At 36.2% G+C, this 20428-nt stretch overlaps 2 protein-coding genes across 5 annotated transcripts in view; one reads left to right on the top strand and one right to left on the bottom strand.

Annotated features, from left to right (window-relative positions):
- The window catches only part of Kcnh7 (potassium voltage-gated channel subfamily H member 7), a 470424-nt gene extending 458537 nt beyond the window's left edge, over positions 1-11887 (top strand). For all 4 annotated transcript variants that reach the window (XM_040745458.1, XM_040745459.1, XM_040745457.1 and 1 more), the window contains 2 exons: positions 497-689; positions 2406-11887. In XM_040745458.1, coding sequence (XP_040601392.1) covers positions 497-689; positions 2406-2672 — 460 coding nt within the window. In that variant the 3' untranslated portion in view covers positions 2673-11887. The remainder of the gene's footprint in view (positions 1-496; positions 690-2405) is intronic.
- The window catches only part of Gca (grancalcin), a 28724-nt gene continuing 19610 nt past the window's right edge, over positions 11315-20428 (bottom strand). The window contains exons 4-8 of the mRNA XM_040745460.1: positions 18967-19010; positions 18552-18699; positions 15148-15261; positions 14496-14554; positions 11315-13505 (exon numbers count right to left, since the gene is read on the bottom strand). Of these exons, the coding sequence (XP_040601394.1) occupies positions 13479-13505; positions 14496-14554; positions 15148-15261; positions 18552-18699; positions 18967-19010 (392 nt within the window). The 3' untranslated portion in view covers positions 11315-13478. The remainder of the gene's footprint in view (positions 13506-14495; positions 14555-15147; positions 15262-18551; positions 18700-18966; positions 19011-20428) is intronic.

Raw genomic sequence — 20428 nt, 5'->3', positions numbered from 1 at the left:
GTCCAATGCCCAGCACCTACATGGCAGCTCCTAGCTGTCCTTAACTCCAGTTCTAGGGGATCTGACATCCTCATACAGACATACACGCAACCAAAACACCATTGCACTAAAAATAAACAATTTTTTAAAACAAATGAAATGTATTACTCCTTTGAAGGGGAAGAAAAAAAACAGTTCATAAATAGTTGAGTAAAACCCTCATCAAAGTCAGGTAATTATTGATCATAATATTCTAGATGTATTTTATATTTTAAAATCAATAAAGTTAAGTAGAAATAAAGTGCACGCCCCCTGTTTTTCTGTTAGTACGTGCATAAGAAGTCGGTGATCCGATTCAGTGATGAATTCTCCAGAAAGGGTTGGACAGGAGTCTCCCTGCCCTCTTCTGTCTCTCCTGCTCACGGCAGCTCTTAGTTCTGTTTGTTGGCAGAGCTGATGCTTTCTCACAAATCATGACTATTTAAGACTATCTTTCCCCTTTCTGCATGTCTTGCAGACTGGAATCCCAAATGACAACGGACATCCAGACCATCTTACAGCTCCTGCAGAAACAAACCACAGTGGTCCCTCCAGCCTACAGCATGGTGACTGCAGGAGCAGAGTACCAGAGACCCGTTCTCCGTCTGCTGAGAACAAGTCACCCCAGAGCATCCATTAAGACTGACCGGAGTTTCAGCCCCTCCTCACAAGTGAGTTTAGACTTTGTAAACCCAAGAGTCTCTCTCTTTAAAAGACAACAATAAAAGATGTATTTATTATATACACAGTGTTCTTCCTGCATGTATGTCTGTACGCCAGAAGAGGGCACCAGATCTCATTACAGATGGTTGTGAGCCACCACGTGGTTACTGGGAATTGAACTCGGGACCTCTGTAGGAACAACCAGTGCTCTTAACCTCTGAGTCAGCTTTCTAGCTGGAGTGTCTCTTTGAGTGTATCTCCAAGGTCACCTGAGTAAGAATCATGTACAAAAAATACGGATTTCCATTCCCATCTGTTTCTGCTCAGAGTTTCTGTAAACTGAACCTGTGTTTTTGCATTGTATCCTTAAAAGTTGCAAACAATGTACTTAAAGAAAATTTTAAATTGTATCACTTATGTGTACGGGTGTGGGGGGGGGTGGAGGAGGGTATGCCTGTAGAGGCCAGAGGATGAGAATCAGGTTTCTTTCTAGATACTTCTTTATCTTGTTTTTTGAGACAAGCATATGACATTGTGTGTTATTCTTAAGACAACTCTCTCAATGAAACAGCATCACTGATTTGAATTTGACTAGACTTGCTGGCCACTGAATCCCAGGGATCCTCTTATCCCTTCACAATACCCAACTTTTCATATTGCTGGCAATGATCCAAACTCAGGCCTTCAGGCTGGTAAGACAGCACCTTTCCCTAAACATAGCAGTTATTTGAAATGAAATGCTGTTAGTCAAGAATCAACCTATATAAACTGACATACTGTAAATTTCATGGTAATGAATAACTCTTAGCTAAAATATAATAGTAATAATAATAATAAAATTTAAAAAGTATGTCAGAGAAAAAACTGTTACTTGCTCCAGTGCCACAAGGCAGGATAGGTCTTTTAGAAGACAAGAGATGGCAGTTAACTTGACTAGAATCTGAGGTTCAAATGCAGTCAGACTGGCAAACACATCTGTACCCTACTTGACACCAGACATCTCTAGGTTTTTATCACTTAAATGATAGTATACATGGTAAGACAAGACATGTGACAGATCCTTTATCCTGACTCTAATCCTTCTAGTGCACCTCTCAGTTGTTTAAGTATCACGGACAATTGAACCTAAGAAAGATGATTTCAGTAAGAATGAATAGACAATCTTGTATAAATCTCCATGTGGAAATTGTATGTAAAATTTTCTAGGAAATGGAACATGATAACAAAAGTTAGTGTGTCAAAAGGAAAATAATGACAATCTTTCCAAAATATAAACGTTAATTCATCTCTTACTTGTTTTTAATGGATTAGAAATACATACAATTATGCCTTTTATTCTTTTCAGTTTGTTAAGGCAGTAATTTCTGATAGGATGATTATTTTTATTTCCTTCATTACTTTCCTTAGATAGGATTAGTCATCAAGAGACTTTTCTTAATCCAGCATTAAATTTTGAATTAAAATTCACCAGTATGCAGCTCAAAGTGGATAATTAAAAAAAAAAGCTAAACTTTTAAATCTGGCTTCAGGATGAAGTTAAAATTCTTTACTTGAGATAACAGACCCCTAATTTGCGGGGTCCATTTTAGGAGAGAGATATTGCCTAATATCCTTAACCATATGCAATGAATGGAAAAAGAAAACTCATCTGGATTACATGAACAAAATGTTAGTCAATTTAATGGAATGAATTATAAAGGTGAATTTTCTTTTCTTCCTATCAGTGTCCTGAATTTCTAGACCTTGAAAAATCTAAACTCAAATCCAAAGAATCCCTCTCAAGCGGAAGGCATCTGAACACAGCCTCAGAGGACAACTTGACTTCACTTTTAAAACAAGACAGTGATGTGTCTCTAGAGCTTCACCCGCGGCAAAGAAAAACTTACCTTCACCCCATCCGGCACCCGTCTCTGCCAGATTCTTCCCTAAGCACTGTAGGGATCTTGGGTCTCCATAGGCATGTTTCCGACCCTGGTCTTCCAGGAAAGTAATCGTTTTGTACTATTTCCTCCACATCCAATGTAAGTGCTTTTAATGGCTGTTTTCCTTTTTGTATTTAAATCCTCTCTACTTGACTCAGGGGCTCACAAGGTACCATTATATGCAAAAGTACTGTATATTTTTCCTAAATTGAAGCTTGTAAGGTAAAGTTGAGCAGCTAGGATGTAAATATACATAAGAGCTTTTGGTTCCAAATGTTCAAACTGCCAGCATCTCAAGGCACCTTATTTTTTAATTTAGTTATTTTTTAAATCATGTGCATGTTAGGAAACTCCACTTTCTCTTGCATGGAGACTCCTATTTACTGCTTTTACCGAATCAGTGCTTGATTATGAAAATGCCTTCCGAGCAAATAAGACACTGAGAAATGAAAATGTTCACGATCGCAACTCAGATGATCCTCAACTTACGGGAGTTTAACAGTGGGGGGAGAAAGGGAAGTTAGTCAGTTTGGAGAAGAAATACCCTTCTGTATTGACATGTTTATAGTTACTTACCTTCATTTCCTATAACAATAAAAAAGATTCAAAGTCTGAGTTATACTTATCAGTCAGAAAGGGAGCTAAATCCACAAGTACCGAAGGATAGAGTTCTTTCTTAATAAATTTGTAGTTTACTAATATAAACTTCAGATCATAGTAGGAAAACCCAGGAACTCAGACCCCAGTTTCATGTCCCAGGTTATATGAGACCTTCAACAAGAGCTATTCATTTTGGAGAGGTGACAGGACAAAGCTATTCCAGGCTTCCAAAGGTTAGGAAACTATGGGAAGCAGTCACCTGCTCCCAGCCTTCTGGGAGCTGCAGTCTCTGGGCTGGTGAGCAATCTGACCACAAGGAGTCTCTACACCCTACTTCTGCTTCTAGGCGGTCAAGTGGGAGGAGAACAGAGAGACCTTTGTGAATTTCTGCCCTACTTTTGGACAGGTTGAGGAGGCACAATGCTCCCCCGAGCTTGTCTTCAGCCAAACAATGAGAAATACAGGACAATATCAGTGCAAGAATAAAATGGTCTCTCTAGTAAATTCTGCAGTGCTTCATAAACAAGCTTCCTAAAATATTTACAGTAGTACATCTTTCTAAAATCTTAAAGATTATTTTGTGTGGTGGGGGGGTGACTCAAAACATGCCACTTACACAAGTGGACATCTGCAATTTCTTCAGATTTATATGTGAGAGCAATCTTGCATTTGTTTAAATAGTAGACACAATTTCAGATTATTTGTTAACAGGACCGTCTTTTATTAAGAATGGGTTGTTTCCTTGCTTTATTATCCCAGCTGTGGCAAACAATGTTCATCAGACCACCTAAAAAAGTCTTGTTAATTGAAAATTAAGTGAAAAATCCATTATGTGTGATTTGGACTGATTATATACTGATTCTATCACAATATATGTATGAATATGTGTAATGTAAAACCTTTGAATGCTAGGTACTGTTTCGGTGAAAGAGATGGCATTTAGATCATAAAATCAACACAGGAAAAAAAACAATTTACAATTCTTAATGGATCAAATGCCAGTTAAATTTTATTTTCAACTCAATTATATTTTTGAAATTATCAGAGACTAACCCTTTGTGTTCTTTTCTCCTGAACAAACACCTAGAAATTCGTTGATGGCTTTGTAGTTTTTCTACTAATTCTTAACGCTCCTACAGAGCTTTAAATAGTAGTTTATTTGTACATTTTTAAGTGGTTGAATTTTCCTTCACCTTTGACACTAATTGTTAGTCCACTTCAAATGCAAGCAATGTATTAACTGTGTATAACACTATTACTTCATTTAAAAATGTGTTAGAGTGACCTGAAATTGTTCCCTACATGCTTTTAAAGTCACAGAATTTGCCAATCCAATCTTCGTGGGAGGAAATCTGCACATAGGGCATGTTCTTATTCCCACTTAATTGAAAAAAAAAAATACTTACGGCAGAAGACCAGTCAGGTCAACATGAGTATAACAATTAGAATAGGCTCCCCAAATCATTTGATATGGCACAGATACAAACATAGACTTACATTCCTTCTTTCAGCAAGCATTGAAAAGAAGTACCTCACACAGGAAAGAGTCATGTTAAGTAGAGAACAATTTAGATGTGGATTTAGGGATCTTATTTCCATGTCGGGGCACATTTCTGCAGCTGCAACTAATTTCCTAAGGACTGTTCTGTCTGAGCAACATGATCATTCAGAATAAATTCACGAGAGATTGCTCGTTTTTAAGGGCAGGTGAAGAACTGAGATCCGATTGTTTGATCTGATTGGTGAATGCTTCAGTAGCAACATTTGGTATGCATGCATGCAATTCGGCCTACTTGAAGCTTTCCATTTATACTTCTCCATAAAAACTGAGCTTGCAGGAAAGGGAAGCTAGGGGGTGCTATACAAGCATCCAACTGGTTTAAATTCTAGCACAATCTAAACCCCTTCCCTTCTTAATTCCTCCACATGCAATAATTGTTTTTAAATCGTAAGTCTTGGAGGGTTGTGTAGGAACATAAAGGGACCTGTTTTCTTTTCTTTTTCTTTTTTTTTTTTTTTTTGGTTTTTTGAGGAACCTGTTTTCCTACAGAATATTAGTGTTAAAGATCCCAAACAACATAAACATACACATGGTCATAAATGTTAGATGAACAGACAGCTTAACTGACTTATGGATAGTAAAAACAATCATCTTGGCATACAATATGCATCCCCTGTCCCAGCCTAAAAATAACTTTAAAATAGCATTACCCTACCTATCCCCTATAGCAAAAGCAATCTGCCACCTCTAACTTAGGGTCTGCTGAAGGCCAGCCTAATACTGCACCAGTCAAAAACCAGTACAGCAACTGCTTTCCTAGGAGGGAATCAGAAGCCCTGACATTAACACCTTTTGCCTTTAACCTAAAATTATCATCTGGTCCCATGTCCTTAAAAAAAATGTTGTCTTAAAGTTTATTTGGCTGAGATGTTCTCCTGCTGCTATTAATTGCTGGACAGAGAATTGCCTCTAAGACTCATCATTTTATCCCAGAGGGAAGTCCCATACTTTAATTATCTGATGAGAATACCAGGAATAAAAAATACAGAAGAGATGTTTTAAATATAATAGCCACTAATTCAACAAACAGGGGAAAGCAGGGGGCCAATTCGAGACAACATAAATTTCAAGTTTATTATAAAGGACTGGCCATCGGAATCAAATTTTCTCTTCTAGGCAGATATAGTGAAACTGGGAATCAAGTTTACTATGTGCATATTGGAACCCAAGCAATGGCTCCAAAATACCTAGAAGAGAAACATTTGTATCCAAATGTCATCTTCATGTCCCAACTTACACATTATAGGTAAGAATAAAATATATCACTTATTCAATATATGTAAAAGAGTAAGTAATAATAAATAGCATTATGCTTTATAGTCAGGAAAAAAAGCAATTCAGTCAGTTAATTACAAATGAACTGTAACTCTGGCTATAATTTAATATAAGGGACTCTATATTGTTTATTCATGGATAATACAAAAACAAAAAACAAAACAAAACAAAACATGTTCTCAATGTGTTAATGGGCTTGTTATTCAATGTCAAAAACATTTAGATCAAAACATTGAATTGACATTTTATTTTAATCGCAGTTGTGTAGTAAAATAGACATGGTAATACTGTACATTCAAAGAGGCACTTGGAAGACAGGTTGCTGTGGAGGGGCCTCAGGCTGTGGTCCTGAAAGTTTGCAGTGCTCACATCACCTAAGAACTCAGAAGCGAATGGTTCTGGGTCTCACTCCAGATCTACTAAATCAGAAACCTGAAAGCTGGGACCCAGCACTGACCATTCAATGAGCTCTCCTTAACATGGTCTGTATGCACACTAAAACACACCAAGGTCCCCAAGGTATGCTCTGTGGTCAGGCCAACTTCATGCTAACAGTTAAGTCTTTCCTTCATGTGTTGTGTGTCCCTTAGTGAATTAATTACACTCTGTGAGTTTTCTCTTGAATCTTTAAAAGTGACATTATAGTCCTTGCCTCACTAAAGTTTGAGGAGAAACAAAATGAAATACAGAAAAATGCCTAGCACAAAGTAAGTGCTTAAAAACAAAATCCTACCTACCCGCCTCCCAACTCCCTGGCCAGGAACACGACATTAAAAACACAGGAAAAAACACTTTTCTTTTGAACAAGTACTAAGTAACTAAAATCACTGTTCCCATGACTAAAGCTCTTCATTCTGAAAAACTTAATTGTAGCTACAATCTTCTCTTCATTTTGTGCTATTAACTCTACAGCTTTAAAGTAAATACTAAATTAAAAAAATACTGACTAGTAAGTAGCAATGAGAACATGACTCCCACTGCTAAAAAAAAAAAAAAAGCAATTTCTACCCAAAGTTCCTAGAGTCTATTCCTTGAAGGCTAGTGCACTGTGCAGTGTCTTCTTGGACATGATAGCATTCCAAGATGGGTATTTGAAACTATTTACAAAATATAATTCAGTTTTGAAAGTAAACACAATTGCTGTTTTTACAAAAACTAGAACTTCACAGAGGTAATGGCACTTTTCAGGTACCCTTTCTCTCATTGCGCAAGTGCATTCTACAGACCTTAGACACTCGAGTTCTCGTGTAGAATGCTGGAAACGGCAAAAAGGCTCAGTGTGGTTAAGGTGAAATCAAATCCTACCGTTTCCACTTATGATTGAGGAAAAACCAAAGTTGACCTCAGTATCCAGAACCACGTAGATACAAATGATTCCTGACATAGCTCTCTGAAATGTACATGTGGGAGTGTGTAGGAACCAGGCAGCACGTAAAGATGCAAATTCATCCTGCGGCTTGCTCATCAGCACAAAGCGGTATTCAGTCAGTAGTGGCACAATGACACTGATCTCCACGTGAAAACGTGTTCCAATATCCTTTCCTCCACCCAACGCTCCACACTGACACCTGGCATGGAGCAGAAACCTACAAAGTGGTTTTCATGTCCCTGCCCAAGAGGAGGTTGGTGTTGATGCCACCTCTTCTGCGTTAGCTCCCAGGAACTTGGCCAACACCTGTAGAACAACACATCCACAACTCAGATGCTTTCTCCTTTTGAGATAGCTTGCCCCTTTTCTCCCTGATTCTCCAAATGTTCTCATTTAGAGCTGTTTGCTTGTGTTTCTTCCTAAAGTGGTGTTAGCCTTTTAAAAACTGAAAGGATTATTTTCAGTGCTTTTTATAGCTATCAGGTGTCACGACCAAGCAAGGCCCACCCACGCTTAGGATGTCACTGTAATCTCTTGTGGCAAAAATTCACTTCGTTTTAATGTCCAGTACAGAAAAACAAAACTCATAGCAGACTCACATTTAACATTGTGAAAAGCAACCATCACAATGATTATCTGTTGACTAGTACATGAAAGTTGAGATATGGCTAAATAGAAGTTATTTAAAACTCCATGTAATAACTATAAATGAGAATAAAAACATAGAAATGGAATGTATTCAAAACTACATATCTCTTGACCCGGTCCATCACTTTACCAGCCATGACCACACTTTTAAACATACACAGCAAGAACTTTTGCAATAAGGTTCCCAATTAGACATTTTTATTATGAGATGCGGAAATATGAACATGGTTATTCTTTTAAAATTAATGTCAAAACTTAAATCCCTAACCTGCATTCACGACACCTGTGACTCCCATTGGTTAACATATTTTGAAAGATGTGAAACAATTTGGTACACCTGCAATTTGAAAGCTTTATACATTTAACACACATTCTTTGGACTTCTGGTTTATTCTGAAGCAGTTTTTAAAAACTCACAATTGTGAATAACCACAAGTTTGAACATTTTAACTGTATTAGTTTTCATTCTGATTTACATTGTGTGCGAGTGTTTAAGAAAGTCCACACCACATTCCTGATCCCTAATTAGAAGGAAAATCAGAGGGTCAGTAAAGTTGTGATTAGCTCTTCCTACATTCCCCTCATATGCTCACAGAGTTACAACAGCAATGAAATGGCAATGGCACCCTTTTCCCTAGTGGTACAAAAACGCAATAGAAATATCAAGAAACCCCTACTTTCCTCCTAGGTGCCTACTGATTTTAAAGACAGGCACGTGACCTCCTTAGAGCTGACTTTTCATTTTGTAATTCTGAGGAGAAAATATATTATCCCAGAGGGCTTGCCAGTCAATGAATGGTGTATTTCAGAAAAGAATGTGTGTGATCACTTGAAAATGTCAGTCATCTGATACAAGGGCACTCACTCACATCCTGTCACATAGAACTCTGGAATGCTTTATACTAAATGAATCAACCAAAACACACCGACTTCATAGTCTTTATGCACATAATGTAGCATGGAATCATGATGCTTTTGAAATACTCTGTGCAGAAATATTTATTTTTTAGCCAATATTTTCCTCAAAGATTGGTATGTGGTGTTGACAGTGTAATCTATTTGCACAGCTAGTTTTGCAATAACCTTCTACAAATAACTGTACATAAGAAAAATGTAAATTTCATGTAAAAATGGTTGCAAACTTTTGGTAGCTGAAAGCATACAAGTTGTATTGAAAAAATAGTATATATATATAATTTAAGGATGAAACATATAATTTCTGATCTATTTATACATGAAAAATTCAAGACTTTGTAAAAGAATTTATTTTGGGGGAAAAGAAAGTAAATCTTATTAGCTAGTGTACTTTTAATAGTGAAGCCAACAAATTCCAACATTTTGTTAGGTACAGTACTAGATATAGGCATGGTGGTGCTGAACAATTCAAAATTCACATCATTGTAACAGTGCTAGAATTTCACCGACTTCTAGTAGACCACTAGCAAGCTGGGCTGAGCGGTGAACGCACTGTCTGAAATTAAAGAACTCAAGACATTTTACTTATTGCCCCATCAGAATCACGGCAGGAAATGACTGAAATGTTTATTGCTAGCTAGGATTTTTCTGAAGGATAAATGGCCTTTGACACACATTCAAAATGGCTCATTCATGATGAAAGCTTGGCTCATCTTTTCCTTCAAGAATGGAAGTACACAGATATTATTTCCTCTTACTTAGGTTTCCTACAGGCTTAATTTCTCCCCTAATTGCTTTCGTGCCACTTGAGAAAATTCGCACTATCTTCAAAGACAATTTTAAACAAAATTTGTTGGCGCTGACACAGCATGGGCTAAGGGTAGCATTGGCTGTGTAGTAGCATAGATTCCTCATGTTTCGTCTTTAAGATTTCAGAAGCCAAGAGCATATGTTCACGTATGATAAATGTAAAACCAAACTTATTACAGATAGCAAGAAATATTGCATTGCCCTCTGTGAAACTGATTGTGAAATCAGAGACAAAGTATACATAGCAAAATGTCTGGAAATGTTCCATAGCATAAGTATTCTTATCCTAAGACATATTTGAGGGTTCTACACACACAACTGTGAGAAATTAAATATGCGTTAAAAGCCCAGTAAATCCTAAAGTCTATTTTAAATGGCCTATCATTTACAAAGTAACAGGAGACTTTAATTAGTGTATTTCTAGAACAGTAACATCCTCACTGCTCAGGTTATCTTTTGCAATTTCAGTAATCATAGAAAAATAAGACAACTAAATAAGCAATACAGACAATTAAAGCAAAATGGTTATATGCATGTGTCTATATATGTAGATGTTTATGCTTAGAGAAAAGGTTAAACTACAACCCCCAACACATCAGAATTGGAAATCCCTCATTCCTAGTTCACACATCTCTCCATATAGCTATTAAATGATGCTCTATGTCTTGAGTTAATGAAGAGGCACACCTGACAAACCAGCACATGGGCAAAATACCCTGTGCATTTTTTTAAATTGTGGTGCATTGTAGTGAGGTAGAAGCACTCTGCACATCTACTTACTACACGTTTAAACTGACAGAAGCAAGTCGGGGTTTTAATATAATGCACCACGCGTTATGAAGCTACTTAGGTAAAAGGAGTGATAAGAACATATGCTCTTTTCTTTGTAAGATGGAGAAAAATGTTTAAAACTTAGTAGAGGGAAATATAAGAGGGAGTCAGAGCACAGGTTTCCTAGCATTCACATGATAGGTAGGTTTTGAGTCAGAAGGGTTCCCCAAGTTCTCCAAATGTTTTGCTGGAAAGTTTTCTTCTCAGTGTTCTAAGCAACAGGGAAACTGCAATTTAATATATGGAGAGATGTCTGATCTTGTTGTAAGTGGGAAATGATAAGGAGAGTATTCATTTAAAATACAGTCTGCATCTGCATTCACCACCGCACAGGCATTCTAAACATTTGCATTTGTATCCTCCAGTAGTATGTGCATACTCTCCGACATATTTTAGATGACACCTTAGCCTTAGGCATTTATTTGAGGAAGCTTAACTCACTACATAAATGATGACATTAAAACAAACAAACAGGATCTTTTCAAGCAAGTACCAGTGTGATAAAAGAGCCGCGGCTGTGTTTTAGGCTCTACAGCAAAGGATGTGCTAATTGAAGGCGGTCTGGGATTCTGAGCAATGGGTTTAATTTACAGATTTTTAAAAACATACCCCTATCAAATTTACAGAAAGCTGTTAACGAAACAAGACAAAATCTACCCACTTTAGTTTGTCCAAGATAAGATGACATTTAAAAAAAGCACATTTCTCACAAATAGTATTTATTTTGCTTGTCCAGTTAGTAATATCATAAGATTACAAGTGAACCTGATTTGTACATTTTAATTAAAGAAATACCACAAATTGATTTTGTTACTTTTCAATTGCACAGAGTTTAAACTACCTTGATAAATTCGACTTTCTTCCAGGGTAAATGCCTTTTCTGGAAATAAATATATAACTTGAATATATATTTGTTACTTTCTTTTTCTGAATGCATGCCTAAAATAGGTTAATGAGCACAGTCCTTAAAATACATTTAAAGTGGACCAAATCAGATTCCATAGTATCGATTTTTCCCTTGATGTAATTTAAAATGTATAAACTGCCACTCAAACTAGAAGTGCAATACCTGACATTTAATCATTTGGCAATCTTTTAGATAACAGCTGAATTAATGCACTGTTGTTTGAACTGACGCATCTCATAACAGTATATATGTAACAAATTTTGTATGATACAAAACTTTACAGCAAGCTATTTGAATGTTTATTTAAAAAAATTCCCAAAACGACATGGAAACATGTTTACTGTATAAATAAAAGCACTTATTCATCACGAGTGTTCACTAGTCGATAATTTATAACATCATAATGTGGCTTCCTTTTCCCCACACCAGCTCCAGACTCTGCACATGATTCAGTGGTTCAGTTACTCTTCTTTCAGGTTATCAAATATGTGGTCATGAGACAAACAATCCAAGGACAATGCCTGTGGAGTATTCATCAGCCACTCCTCATAAAACTGACCAGATGGATTTGACAGCCCACTATAGAGGAATCAATGTCAAAATGATTAGACATCACTTCTTTCCAGGATCTTCTCAAGGAAGAGCTGATTTTAAGTTTTCCGTATTTATAAAAAAGGTCTGTCCATTAAAACAAAACAAAACATGGCGTTTTCTTTAAAAAACATTTAATTTGGTCACCAGTTAAAATAAAATTATATCTATGAGCATTTTTTTTCAACTAGACATATATTCAATTAAAATACATGAAAATTCAGTGGTCCATCAAATCTTCATCAACAAAGACAGGGTGTTTTTCATGTGAGAAACTAAATTAACTCTGACATCTTATACCAGAGAACTTAATTCGGAAAAACCTGGTGACTACTTGAAATCTCTATAGAAAATTCCCCAGAAATGCCTATAAACTGTTGCCCTAACCTAGGGGCAGCGCTTAGGTTTAAAGAACAAACACGAATGAATGCTGACCCTTCACTCAAATGTGTCATTCTCCAAAACTGGTCAACTTAGAGAAAAATGACATTTTAGGTTATCCATGCCATCACTAATGAACGAGAAAGGTATCATCATTTTAAAACTTTTAGGTGGGCATGGGTGTGCAGGCCTTGAATCTCTGCATATAATGGGGGGGGCGGGACAAGGGAGGAGGACCATGAGTTTGTGTAGTAAGATCCTGTCTCACAAAACAAAGCTACACAAAAAACAGAGATTGTTTTTAAAAGAAAAAAAATAGGAAGACAATAAAATACATTGTAGGAAAATAAACAATGAAATAAAAAACAGGTAACACAATACCTACTACTGTAGGCTGACAGACCCAAATTCAGATCAAGTTTTAGGAGCCACAGTTTTCTTATTCATAGGACAAGAACATGAGGTTCTGTTCTCTGATGGTGTAATCAAAACCCAGGGACAGCAACAAGCGCAGACGTCCCCTCTGACCAGCTAGCTCCCAGAAACACCCACAGGCATGAACAAAATCAGAAGCATCACTTGTAACCTTTAGATAATATAAAAATTTTACCTAGACTTTAATTATTTGGCTTCATAGGCAATCTGTCATGAGACTATATTCCTATATCCTATTATTGTTAAAAAAAAAAAACAACTAAGGCTCAGATACGCTGATATCAATTAGCTACATTTCATTAACAACATTTCAAGACAGCATGCATATATCTGCACTGCCATAATTTTTCCAAAAATAATATATTCCCAAATAAAAAAAAACGTTATTGCATTGAACTGTGCTTTCAGGTTAAATAACAGAAGGGATGGGAGGAGCTTTAACAGAGAGGGATACAAAAAAGTTCATCAAACTCTTAATTCTAGGTAGTCCAGTCTGTTCGAGGGAAGCAGAAGAATTCTTCAGTATTTCTGCACCTTTGGAATGCGAGGATTTCAAATTGTCATAGTGCCCTGCAGAAACTAAGACACGAAGAGTGTTATCGCATGGCGACAACAAATGGGTTTTCTTTGCTTGAAATTAACTATATTCCAAGAGAACATTTACTGTAAGAAAATGAATCTGTTTAAGACACAACTCAAACACATATATAACAGTAAAGTATTGTCTATCCCATACCACCCATTAAGAAATATAACGAATCCAAAACAAAACCTCTAAGGCACAGGAAGCACATGTGAAAATCAATAGCTTCCACTTAGAAACAACTGGAACTGGATTCATGGAAAGTGTTTGAATTGAAAAAGTTGCAGCTTAGTATTTTGCCAAATATTTTCTCTCTCTCTCTTAGGAAAAGATAACCACAAGTTAACAACTTTTCATGAAAATAATGTTAGTGTTTACCATTAAAAATTGCAAAGATAAGCTGGGCGCTGTGGCACACGCCTTTAACCCCAGAACTTGGGAGGCAGAGGTAGGTGGATCTCTGTGAGTTTGAGGCCAGCCTGGTACAGAGTGAGTTCCAGGACAGCTTCCAAAACAATACAGAGAAACCCTGTCTCGATAAAAAAAAAAAAAAACAAAAACAAAAAAACAAAAGAAAGAAAGATAAACTACCAAACACCTGTCATTAACCTTATATTATTTTCTTTGTGGTCTGGATCAGTTAATGTCTTTCAACTTTTTATTGCATTTGTATATTTATCAATTAATTGTGCGTGCGTGCGTGTGTGTGTGTGTGTGTGTGTGTGTGTGTGTGTGTGTGTGTGTGTGTGTATGAGCACATGTATACATGCTCATGACCTCGTGTCATGTTGCATATGTGGAACTCAGAGAACAACTTTCAGGAGAATGTTTTCTCTCTCCACCACATGGGTCCTGGGACTAGAACTCGGGTTATCTGATTGGTGACAAATGCCTACATGCTAAGCTGCCTTGCTGGTTCCATCACTTAATTTTTTCAATAACTTAATGACAAAATGCAAATGTTACGGTGTATTCAGAATACTTACATCCTCATACATGAAGTTCACAATCCCTTGTTGCAAGTGATCTCTTCGCCTAAAGAAATCTTTACAAACAAAATTACATTTTAGATTTCTAATTGAAAACCCTTTAATTCCTAATACCGAATGGCTCCTGGTACTAGGGCTGACTGTATCTTAATTGTCTTAACATTCCAAAAAACTTAAATATGAAAATCTTCTAAAACTTGGAGATTTCAGTGTTTCTCTATTTATAGGCATGTTTTATTTTTTCTTCATATTAAAATTTATTGAACCTTCTGAGAATAAAAATAGTAAAATCATACAAAAGCAACCACTGTATTGCTTAGAGACAGACAATATCAGCAGCTTTACCAAGATTCAAGAGTAGTTACAACTATGGAGAACTAAAAGAAAAAAGACTCAAACATATAAATGAATTGACTCGAGTGACTTTAAAAAGGAAGTAAGTGTTTTTTAAATTGCATCATAGATAAACTTTCACCTGGAGGTGTAGCTTGGTGCTAATATGTGTTATAGCCATGTTTTAAATCCTTCAGGTTATTTAGATATCACAGTGAATAAAGAAGAGAAAAAATTTACAATTTGCTGAAAGAAACAAAGAGACTATTCAAGAAAGACGGTGACATAAACTGAATCCACATTAAACGCTGAATACCTGTCAGGGCACGAAGCTTCACACAGCAGGCAACATAGTCATCAAAGAAAATTCTGCCATTCTTGCTGTAGCGTTTAACAATAGCAGCTAATGTCTGAGGACTCAACCTATAACCTGAGAAAGAAGGTTGACACATTAAAACCTTCAAAGTAAAATACCATAAAATACCAAAATACCGCTATTAATAAAGTCATGAAATAGACTAACATTCAAAATTCTTTCTACACCAAATATATACCATTTATTTTTGGCAGGACTGAGGACTGACTACAGGTGCTTATACATGGGAAAGAGGCAAGGACTCTACCACCGAACCGAAGCTCTCAAAAGTATATTTTAGAAATACATTAAAGTAATATAAAAAATGGTAAGACACCAGATTCATTAATTCCACCAAGTGGTACATGGCTGACACAATTCTAGCTTTGTAACAAAATCAATTATAAAGAAAGAAAACAATTATGCCAGGAGATGGTGGCACATTCCTTTAATCCCAGTACTCAGTAGGCAGAGGCAGGTAGATCTCCAAGTTATATATATATAATTTTGAAATTACTCCTGGGGGTATTTGATAGGGGTCTTAACATTCCAAAATTGCAGTTTTTAAAGAGTATCAAAGGAAGGATCATTATTTATCTTTGTTATCATTCAAGTGCTATATTTCTAATTTAATGTCTATTTTTTTTCCTAAAGAACATCTGAAAATCAACCTGCTTAAAAGTGGTAGAAACAAGAAAATGTTATTTCTCCTATAAGTTTTTCTTTTTTCTATCCTTCCCACATATTACTACTTCATTAGTTTTTCTTCAAGCCTTATTGTTACTAATGTTACTCAGTGTGTTCATCTGTCTAAGTACAGTTTCTCATCGTGAACTGTCAGTGGTAAGTGCTTTGGATCAGTTTTAGGTTCTACACATATGACTGACTGCTTGATTGTTTTCATTTGAAAATATTTTATCTGAAAACAGGGATGTTTAAAAAGAATGAATACAAAATAATAGAAACACTAATTAAGAGATCCTATTTGCTACACTCCAAGCATGATGCTAATTACTTCATGAGACATGTACATATAACTCAGGAGAATGATGCATTATGATAGACACATTAATGGACCAGAAGATTTAAAAAAATGACATGAATCCAGCCAAAGATAATATCACTGCCAGAAGGAAAAACTCTGCCTATAGTTATAATAAAATATAACCCATAGGGCTAGGGGCTAAGACCAAGGCACTTGCCTAGTTTGAGCCCCAACACTACAAAATGAAATAAATCATACATATAAGATATCCATATGATTTCATATATATAAAATACATATATGCAATCATATGTATGTGAGATCATATATATAACATATATTATATATATTATAAACATGCTTAAAGTAAAAGCCATACCAAGACACACAAACCAACACAACTATGAGAAAGAGCATTCAAGTGTCCTTCTAGTGAGTTATGATCTAGATGTGGTATGAATACAGTTCCTAAAAGTTTCCCATCACTTGGATGACTTTAAAAATATTTGAAGGTGTAAACTGGAATGGTTGAAAACAGCATAACCTTTGATTAGAGTTTGAGGGGGCACACGTAACACTGCAATTGTTTGTAGGTCAGAAGACAACTTGGCAGGAGTCAGCTCTCTCCTTCTACAATGTGGGCCCTGGGAGTCCACCTCAAGCCATCCAGCTTGGCACTAGGTATTTTTACCCTTCTTGCAGGCCCCAGAATACTCTTTTCTTACACTCAGATGCTTGATAAACCTGTTTACTTTTTGGAAAAAATCAAGTAAAATATACTGTTTTAAAAATTATACTTGAAGGTCGACTTCAACCAATTATTATTATGGATCTATGACCAAACATGTTTATATGGCCAGGATTTTCCCTAGATACAAAAATAACATGTTTAGTTATATAACTAACCTGAAAAAAATATTTAGTTTAAATTCTTTGACATATAATTTAAGCCCACATGCCTTGAGCTCACATTTTAATTTTCAAACAGGTATTTTCATGTATATACATTTTGTTTATAAATAACTGTGCATAAAATTACAAGATAAGAGGATTAAGAAAACTATTTAAAGATAGGCAAAACTACATAAAGTAGTATGACTCACACTTAAAACTCAGGAGACCAAGGCAGAAGGATCTCAGTAAATTTGAGGCAAGCCTGGGCTACACAGGGAGTTCCAGATCAGTCTAGGTTATAGAGTGAAGAGAGAGAGAGAGAGAGACAGAGACAGAGACAGACAGAGACAGAGAGAGACAGAGACAGAGACAGAGAGAAGTATCACTCTGTTACCTGTTAGGAAATTAAACATCATTGTACATTACCATTCTTTGCAAGTAGACAAAGAACGTTAGCCTAGAAGAAGTACAATGAAAATAGTTACATCTTTTAAACTAATCTGAAATGCAATCTTCCCACTTTGAAGTTTTTCTGTACCTATCTTGTGTATTCTATACTGCATAGAAAGAAAGATGGAAAACAAAACAAATTATCTTTTCTGTTGAAAATCTAGCCTCCAGTATAGACAGGTGTGGTTGACTGAGACAAGCCTCTCATGAATAATTAAAGAGCCCACCAAGTTACAAAAGAATGGAATGCAAGTGGTGGATGCTAACATTAGGGATGATAGTTATACTCAGGGAACTCAGAATGAATGAAAGATTATCTTTGGAAGACATCTCAGACAAATTTACAGACTGGAGACAGGGCTCAGTGGTACAATGCTGGTCCTGAATATGCAAGACTGGGGATTCAATCTTCAACGCTACAACAAACAAAGTAAAGAAATAACAATAATAATGATTGCATTAGTGTCTTTGATCAGGATTTACCTACAATTGTGAGTCTCAATTAAGGGATACACTAGGGGCTGGAGAGATGGCTCAGCGGTTAAGGGCACTGGCTGATCTTCCAGAGGACCTGGGTTCAATTCCCAGCACCGACATGGCAGCTCACAACTGTCTGGAACTCTAGTTCCAGAGGATCTGATACCTTCACACCAATGCACATAAAATAAAGTTAAATGAATTATTTTTTTAATTTAAAAAAGGGATACACTAGCAGAAAACAGTTCTTTATTACTTAGCAAATTAAAGCAGCTAAGATTCATAAGATCACTCAGTGGCTAAGAACACTTTCTGATCTTGCAAGAGGAACAAGGTTCGGTTACTAGTATGCACACCCTTCTGTAACTCCAGTTCCTGAGAATCTGACACCGTCTTCTGGGTTCTTGGAGCAATAGGCACACACATGGTACACATACATACTTGCAGGCAAACTCTCAAGCCCATAAAACAAAACAAACAAGTCTTTTATAAACATTAAAGAAATCCATAATTTGATCAGTGAGTAAAGATGGATTTTAAAGGATGTTAATAGTCTTACCCATAAGAGCAATGGCTTGACTCAGCTCATGATGTTCTACAGAGCCACTTTGGTCTTGATCAATTGTCAGGAAGTTCTGCTTCCAGGCAGTAAGAGCTGCCCAAAGTTCCTTGAATTCATTGAATCCCATTTTTCCTGTATAATCTCTCTAACAATTTTATTAACAAAAATAAGTTTTGGCAGCTGAGACAATTTATCTGATCCCATACCACAAACCACTAACTAAAAAGAACATATTCATGTGTAGTTAACTAACAGGACCCAGTATATGAAGAGATTTCTGCATGAAAATGAAACTATATAAACTTTAAACTGGATCTTACAAAATACAGTTGACTCTAAACTTAACAACTGGTTTAATTTTAGGAAATCAATGATTTTATATTTGGTATTTTCTATTTTTACTCAAGGATACATCCAACATGGCAATCATAATTCTGCAGGTTTCCAGACTGAAGGCTGCAAAAACATATTCAGTATCGAAATATTAGTCTATCAGTTTTAGCTATGTAACATTATGGTATTCTTCACTTTCAAAAATAATTAAAAATTACAAACAATATAAAAATCACTATAAGAAAAATAAAATACATTTTTAAATGACAGTCTCCAACTGAGGAACACAGAGAGCAAGAGAAATAGTCTTCCCATGGGAAGAGCACACTGGTTGCTTGTATGTATGTTTTCAGGTCTGACCATTTTGTACTGGATAAACTCCAGTTTATAAAAGACTCAAGGGGAAAGGAGACTGGCAATTAGGTAAAATATGTGACAGCTTATAAAGGGATCTGTTGAGAAAGGAGGAGCCACCAGCTGAGGCAATGTCTTCTTTTCAGAAAGAGGAAAGGAAGACCAACACAAGACACCTTAACAAAAGGACTTCTGGGGGGAAACACAATCTCACAGCAAACTCCTGCTCCTCTGGCTCCCACAGCCTTTCCCCCTATCTTCCTGCAATGATGCCTGAGCTGAGCTACAGGCAACTGAGGAATGCAGAGAGCAGGAGAAATAGTCTTCCCATGGGAAGAGCACACTGGTTTGTCATCCAGTACAAAATGGTCAGACCTGAAAACATACATATAAGCAACATTATACAGAGAAGGGTGTATTTATGTACTTAAGAATATATCTGTATATACATATATGTATGTAACACAATGAGAAACAAGGGCCATGGATTTGAAAGAGAGAGCAGGGAGGGGTATATGGGAAGGTTTAGAGGGAGAAAAGTAAAGCTGGAAATTTTATAATTATATTATAAATAAAAGGAAAAAATAATGAGATTGTTAGAAACATTAACATTTCCATATTTATTTACCAAGAAGCAACAAGAAAAAGAGTTCTGTTTTTCCAAACTTTATTATAATTATATTCAACTAGTTGGGCTGATTTACCTAAAACAGGAGTATGTTAGCAAAATTCAGGTAAGCATACAAGATTCTTTTAGCTCCTTGATATTAAAGAGTGAATAAACAATTTAGATTCACTGTTATACTGCTTGATAACATTTTGAAATCCTTAAAACCAATGAAATAAGTTTCAAAATACCTAAAGAGAAATTATAAAATATTCTGCTAGGAACAACAGCTGGTTTTCTTTAGTTGTTCTGGATGGTGTCAGTGCTAGGCAACAACACTCCACACCCTCAGTGAGTGATTATTGGTACAGAAATGTGGGTGTATTGCTGTGTCATTGTTGTACAGAATACCCAAAGAAATGTTCTGCCTGCATGTAACCTGCACACCAGAAGAGGGCATCAGATCTCATTATAGATGGTTGTGAGTCACCAAGGATTGTTGGGAACTGAACCCAGGACCTCTGAAAGATCAATGGTTCTAACCTCTGAGCCACCTCTTCAGCCCGGCTGGTCATGTTCT

The sequence above is a fragment of the Mesocricetus auratus genome, unplaced genomic scaffold (genome assembly GCF_017639785.1).
Source record: "Mesocricetus auratus isolate SY011 unplaced genomic scaffold, BCM_Maur_2.0 Super-Scaffold_100004, whole genome shotgun sequence".
NCBI classification, from domain to species: Eukaryota; Metazoa; Chordata; class Mammalia; order Rodentia; family Cricetidae; genus Mesocricetus; species Mesocricetus auratus.
This window is presented reverse-complemented; position numbering and strand designations above follow the sequence as displayed.